Raw genomic sequence first — 7,160 nt, 5'->3', positions numbered from 1 at the left:
CTTCTGGGAAGGCTTTCCACTAGATGTTGCAACATTGCTGCGGCTGTGCTGGGTGGAGAGGAACCAGGCTGAGGGGTGGCCAGTCCATAACAGTACATAATTGTTTATGAACCTCGCTTTGTGAACGGGGCATTGTCATGATGAAACAAGGACCTTCCCAAAACTGTTGCCACAAAGGTGGAAGTACAGAATCGTCTAGAATATCATTGTATGCTATAGCGTTACGATTTCCCTTCACTGGAACGAAGGGGGCCTAGCCCAACCATGAAAAACAGCCCCAGACCATTATTCCTCCTCCACCAAACTTTACAGTTGGCACTTTGCATTCACGCAGGTAGCGTTCTCCTGGCGTCCACCAAACCCAGATTAGTCTGTCAGACTGCCAGGCGGTGAAGCGATTGATCAACGTGTTTCCACTGTTCTAGAGTTCAATTACGACGAGCTTTACTCCACTCCAGCCAACCCTTACCATTGCGTATGGTGATCTTAGGCTTGTGTGCGGCTGCTCGGCCATGGAAACACATTTCACGAAGCTCCCGACAAACAGTTCTTGTGCTGACGCGCTACTCGCTTCAGCTTTCGCCGGTCCCGTTCTGTGAGCTTGTGTGGCTGGCGACTTCGCGGCTGAGCCGCCGTTGCTTCTGGACGTTTCCACTGCACAATAAGTGCACTTACAGTTGACCGTTGACAGCTCTAGCAGGGCAGACATTTGACCAACTGACTTGTTGGAAAGGTGCCAGCCACGTTGAGTCACTGTGCTCTTCAGTAAGGCCGTTCTACTGCCACTGTTTGACTATGGAGATTGCATGGCGGTGTGCTCGATTTTATACACCTGTCAATAGTGGCTGTGGCTGAAATAGCCGAATCCACTAATTTGAAGGGGCTACTTTTGGCCATGTCGTGTATATTCCTACACAGAGAGAGTCTACTATTCTGGAAGAAGTACCAGAGCTTTGGGTCGGGTTGCCAAATCTGTCTGTGTGTAGCTACGCTCCCCTCTGCAGACACCCTGTACTGTATCTCTACATATTTGCTCATGCTAATGACAGTGTCCGCATACCTCCTGAATATAAATGTAAATAATGATGATGTATTGGTCTACGGTTCACAGAGATGGCCATTTCCTTTATTATGTCTCGAGTCTGCTTCTGTTGTGGGGCAGTTGTAAAAATAGTCCCTGCAAGGAGAGGATGTATGAATAAAAAAAAATAAAAGAAATGTTGCGACACAGTTTCAGGACGGCTGATTTATTTCCAGAGTAGGGTAAAATGTCATAAACGCCAGGCTTAGAAAAACAGGCCGGGGCCTTGCGATGTGGTTGGTTTGTTATATACATTACATACTGATTTGTGCTTTTGGACGGTCAGGAAAAGTAAGCCTCGGCTTCCTGCCGTAACACAAGCTTTTCTTTCGTTGCGATATTCCGACAGACAATGTTTTGGGAAGAAAAAAAATATGAATTGTTCAAATGATTTATATGCAGCCAGTCCAGTGTTCAGTCAGAAATTGAATAGTTGGGCAGCAGAAGGCAGCCTTTCTTTCTGTTAAGGAGGTTTAGGGGGAGGGTGAATTGAGTGTGGGTTGAACCTCTTTTTACATCTCTCTCTCTGTCTTTCTCTCTCTCTCTCTCTCTCTCTCTCTCTCTCTCTCTCTCTCTCTCTCTCTCTCTGTCTGTCTCTCTCTCTCTCTCTCTGTCTCTCTCTCTCTGTCTTTCTCTCTCTCTCTGTCTTTCTCTCCCTCTCTCTGTCTTTCTCTCTCTCTCTGTCTCTCTCTCTCTCTCTCTCTTGCTCTCTCTCTCTGTCTTTCTCTCGCTCTCTGTCTCTGTCTTTCTCTCTCTCACTCTCTTCCTCTCCCGCTCTCCCTTTTCACTCTCTTTCCCCCTGTCTCATTGAGAACGTAGAGAGTTTGGCCCTGGTCTCTCCCCACCTCCCTCCTCCCGGGTCTGTAGCTGGCTGCATATACCTGACCGGTCTGGACTGTAGCTGGTGATTGATTGACAGACAGGCAGCATCAGGGTGGTGGTTAAAACCCTCTGGTTCCTTCAGCTCTCCAGACAGAGACTGACCCCTGACCTCTAGTCCCCTCTACACCAGATGTTACGGAGCCCTCTCTAACCATCCCATAGCCTTTCTACCTCTCTCTAACCATCCCATAGCATCTCTACCTCTCTCTAACCATCCCATCTCTACCTCTCTCTAACCATCCCATAGCATCTCTACCTCTCTCTAACCATCCCATAGCATCTCTACCTCTCTAACCATCCCATAGCATCTCTACCTCTCTCTAACCATCCCATAGCATCTCTACCTCTCTCTAACCATCCCATAGCATCTCTACCTCTCTCTAACCATCCCATAGCCTTTCTACTCTCTCTAACCATCCCATAGCATCTCTACCTCTCTCTAACCATCCCATAGCCTTTCTACCTCTCTCTAACCCATCTCTACCTCTCTCTAACCATCCCATAGCCTCTCTACCTCTCTCTAACCACCCCATAGCATCTCTACCTCTCTCTAACCATCCCATAGCCTTTCTACCTCTCTCTAACCATCCCATAGCATCTCTACCTCTCTCTAACCATCCCATAGCCTCTCTACCTCTCTCTAACCACCCCATAGCATCTCTACCTCTCTCTAACCATCCCATAGCCTCTCTACCTCTCTCTAACCATCCCATAGCATCTCTACCTCTCTCTAACCACCATAACCACCCCATAGCCTCTAACCATCCCATAGCCTTTATACCTCTCTCTAACCACCCCATAGCATCTCTACCTCTAACCATCTAACCATCCCATAGCCTCTCTACCTCTCTCTAACCATCCCATAACCTCTCTACTTCTCTCTAACCATCCCATAGCATAGCCTCTCTACCTCTCTCTCACCATCCCAACCACCTCTCTCCCATAGCATCTCTACCTCTCTCTAACCATCCCATAGCCTCTCTACCATCCCTCTCTCTACCTCTCTCTAACCATCCCATAACCTCTCTCTAACCATCCCATAGCCTCTCTACCTCTCTCTAACCATCCCATAGCCTCTCTACCGCTCTCTAACCATCCCATAGCCTCTCTACCTCTCTCTAACCATCCCATCTCTCTACCTCTCTCTAACCATCCCATAGCCTCTCTACCTCTCTCACCCCATACCATCCCATAGCCTCATAGCCTCTCTACCTCTCTCTAACCATCCCATAGCCTCTCTACCTCTCTCTAACCATCCCATAGCCTCTCTACCTCTCTCTAACCATCCCATAGCCTCTCTACCTCTCTCTAACCATCCCATAGCCTCTCTACCTCTCTCTAACCATCCCATAGCCTCTCTACCTCTAACCTCTAACTATCCTCTAACCATCCCATAGCCTCTCTACCTCTCTCTAACTATCCCATAGCCTCTCTACCTCTCTCTCACCCTCTCAAAGCCTAGAGATGAGGTATAAAATAATGTAAAGGTAGAGATTCATTCTTTCAGAGGTACCTAAACATTTCAGCCAAACCTCAAGGAAGAATCTGTTTGACTGATTCCCGCACATCACCCGCAGTATTTGAATCGATCTGACTGATTCACACACATCACCCGTAGTATTAGAATCTATGACTGATTCACACACATCACCCACAGTATTAGAATATATCTGACTGATTCACACACATCACCTGCAGTATTAGAATATATCTGACTGATTCACACACATCACCCGCAGTATTAGAATATATCTGACGGATTCACACACATCACCCGCAATATTAGAATCTATCTGACAGATTCACACACATCACCCACAGTATTAGAATCTATCTGACAGATTCACACACATCACCCACAGTATTAGAATCTATCTGACAGATTCACACACATCACCCGCAGTATTAGAATCTATCTGACTGATTCACACACCTCACCCGCAGTATTAGAATCTATGACTGATTTACACACATCACCTGCAGTAGATTTCTCCCTCCATGACACCACCAATCTCCCTTTGAATGGGATGTTGAGCCAATCTGGGTAGAAGCTGACCTAAGGCACAGATCTAGGATCAGTTGATCCTCCCCCACTCCTTAACTTAACCTGCAACTGGCCTTAGATCACTGTCTTGATTCCATCTTACTCCGTGTTTTACCTGCCCTCCTCTCTGTCCTCCATTTTGTGTCTTACAGTTTCGGGATGAACCATGATGGAATAGGAAACTCATGTGGGACTAAAGGCCACGAGGCCGCCAAGCTGATGGCGGCCCACATCACAGCTAACACCAACCCCTTCTCCTGGTCGGCCTGCAGTAAGGACTATATCACCAGCTTCCTCGAGTAAGTGGAAGAGGGGCACCGCCTATCTCAGTTTATTCCCAGTTAAAAACCACCTATTGAAACTCTTGTACATATCCTGAACCAACCAGAAACGTCCTGAGTAGGTGAAAAGACACGGATAGCCTTCCAGCCGTCCAAACATTGAGCCGGGGATTTGGGACAGACACAGAAATCCTACACTCGTCCTCCTCTTCAGAATCGCCTGTCTCTCCGTGCTTTGAATAACAGATAGGTTTGTTTTCTTGCCTCTGTAAAGAGGGATATTCTTCATTTATTTCAAATAGTGCCCCTCAGAACCGGCAGATGATAACAGATAGAGTCTGGGTTTAGAAGTATTAAACAAATCCTCTCGTCAGACAGCGTCCATAGAAAACAAAGCAGCTTGGCCTTGAAGGCCCTCAACTTGTTAACCCAACGAATGGTTTTCAGCGTGCGTGTCGGGAGAACGATGGCCCTGGTTGTCAGAGCGTGCTCTCTGGTGAAAGCCTTCCCGAGTCGGGAGAGACGAGGAGAGGCGAGGAGAGGAGAGGAGAGACGAGGAGAGGAGAGACGAGGAGAGGAGAGACGAGAAGAGGAGAGGAGAGACGAGGAGAGGAGAGGGAGAGACGAGGAGAGGAAAGGAGAGACGAGGGAGGAGGACGAGGAGAGGAGACGAGGAGAGGAGAGACGAGGAGAAGAGAGACGAGGGAGAGAGGAGGAGGGAGGAGAGACGAGGAGAGGAGAGGAGAGACGAGGGAGAGGAGAGACGAGGAGAGGGACGAGGACGAGGAGAGGAGAGACGAGGAGAGGAGAGGAGAGACGAGGAGAGGAGAGGAGAGACGAGGAGAGGAGAAACTAGGAGAGGAGAGGAGAGACGAGGAGAGGAGAGAGACGAGGAGAGGAGAGACAAGGAGAGGAGAGGAGAGACGAGGAGAGGAGAGGAGAGACGAGGAGAGGAGAGACGAGGAGAGACGAGGAAAGACATTAGCTAGCAGCACCAAGTAGCATTGGCACATAGATGTAGACATATCACACGTACCAACTTCTCACAGTGCCACACAGCCTCGCTACGGTTTCTGGACATCCCCACGCTGGCCGTCTTTTCTCACGGTTGGATCACCTGAGAGTCTAGCCCTCTTTTCAGACCAAAGTGCAGAGAGGCTGAACATTTTTGCTCACATTGGCGTGACCCCCCCCCTGTTTTGTGCTGTTCCTTTTTCTTCTTCTCCTCGGAAATTCTGTTGTGGGTGAATTCGTCTTTGTGTCTTTTCCACTCTGCCTTTTCATTTGTGATGTCTTGCCTTTTGTCCTGGGAGGTTCTGCCTGTGAACTAGACGTTACCCTCCCCGGGTTCTCTCCCTCCGGCAGTCTTTTGGATATGCCACACGTTTCTTCTCGCCAAGTAAACAACTTTGGCTGCGGCCTTGGCTTCTATACTGGGTTGCTGGTGCAATATGTGGCTGGTCGTTTGGGTTCTAAAGAATGGTTTATGAATGCAGACATAGTTCAAACACAGTTTACTCTGCGTGGTTCTCTTGCCAGTATGCCATAAATCAATAGTTCTGTAACTTTTAGCCTAGTTATATTCACAATAGATATACGACATGGAGTTCACTCCAATGTGGCCACCGGCCAAAAATGGTGCACTTTTCTATTGAAGCAATATCTAGGCCTCGATTCAATCCGTACGTTAGTCATAATCTGATTGAGCCGACATATGCAGTGTTTAGTGTGAATGCAGAACCTTTGTAGCCGAAAAGGGGTGATCAGATTGAATCTCGACCCCAAGTCTTAAAATCACACGATTTCAATGTTCATTTCATCTCGTTAATATCTAGTCTTAACACGGCTGACCGAGGCAGGGGTTTAGGATCCGGCGATGCTTCCTCTTCTGATTTGAAGAGATTTCCTCTCTGACAGTGTAACGAACTTGGCTTTTCCCAGAGGACAGGAAGCTGCTTGGACTCTGTCAAGTAATACTTTTCTATATTTAAACATCAGACTATTTGATCTCTCCCCGAAGCAATAAACGGTGGAGTCTGCCCCAGACCTGGTTTGCCGGGGTGTGGGTTGATGTAGTGGGCCGGGAGGGTAGGTCTTAGGGGAGCTCAGCTGACCAGAGCTAGGCTCTCTCTGGTGAGACAGACCTCTCCAAGGAAAAGGATTATTCCACTACAGAGGAGAGAGAAGAGAGAGAGAGAGAGGGGAAGGGGAGGGAGAAAGAGAAAGGAGGGAGAAAGCAAGAGGGAAATAGAGAGAAAGAGAGAGGGGAAGGGGAGGGAGAAAGATAAAGGAGGGAGAAAGGAAGAGGGAGATAGAGAGAAAGAGAGAGGGGAAGGGGAGGGAGAAAGAGAAAGGAGGGAGAAAGGAAGAGGGAGATAGAGAGAAAGAGTAAAAGGGTCAATTGAAGAGGTGAAATGTTATACTACACAGGGCCTGAGCTCCAGTGTTCTTCCTCTCCTCTCCGGTTGGTGGACATGCTTTAGCTGAGTTGAGTATGGTTTCCTATTAGATGTGCTGTCTGATCATCTGGTGGGGGCCAAAGGCTCCTGGCTGCCTCTGGCCAATCTGCAAAGTACAGAGGAGATTATTTAACTTTGATTGTGGTGTTTTTGTGTTTTGAAATAATTTGATAGCTCACTTCAGTGTAGCTCCTACTGATGAGCAAAGTTGTAGTTAAAACGGTTAATTGGATCGGACTGTCCCAACATCTGATGAAGATGGAGAAGGAGACTACCGTTACACAGATCTCTAGTTCACTCCTAAAAAGAGGGATGCGTTCTCTCTCCCCCTCTGTTTCACTCTGTTCCCTCCTTCCTCTCTCTCCTCCGCTAGCTCCCCTCTCTTCACTCAATCACTCAATCACTCAATCTCT

At 48.0% G+C, this 7,160-nt stretch overlaps 1 protein-coding gene across 1 annotated transcript in view; it reads left to right on the top strand.

Annotated features, from left to right (window-relative positions):
• The window catches only part of LOC135517686 (A disintegrin and metalloproteinase with thrombospondin motifs 6-like), a 121,766-nt gene that overhangs the window by 44,554 nt on the left and 70,052 nt on the right, over positions 1–7,160 (top strand). Inside the window, exon 10 of the mRNA XM_064942200.1 lies at positions 4,160–4,306. Coding sequence (XP_064798272.1) covers positions 4,160–4,306 — 147 coding nt within the window. The remainder of the gene's footprint in view (positions 1–4,159; positions 4,307–7,160) is intronic.

The sequence above is a fragment of the Oncorhynchus masou genome, chromosome 28 (assembly GCF_036934945.1).
Source record: "Oncorhynchus masou masou isolate Uvic2021 chromosome 28, UVic_Omas_1.1, whole genome shotgun sequence".
Classification (NCBI taxonomy): Eukaryota; Metazoa; Chordata; class Actinopteri; order Salmoniformes; family Salmonidae; genus Oncorhynchus; species Oncorhynchus masou.
The sequence above is the reverse complement of the archived record's forward strand: the minus strand, read 5'-3'. Positions and strand labels throughout refer to the sequence as shown.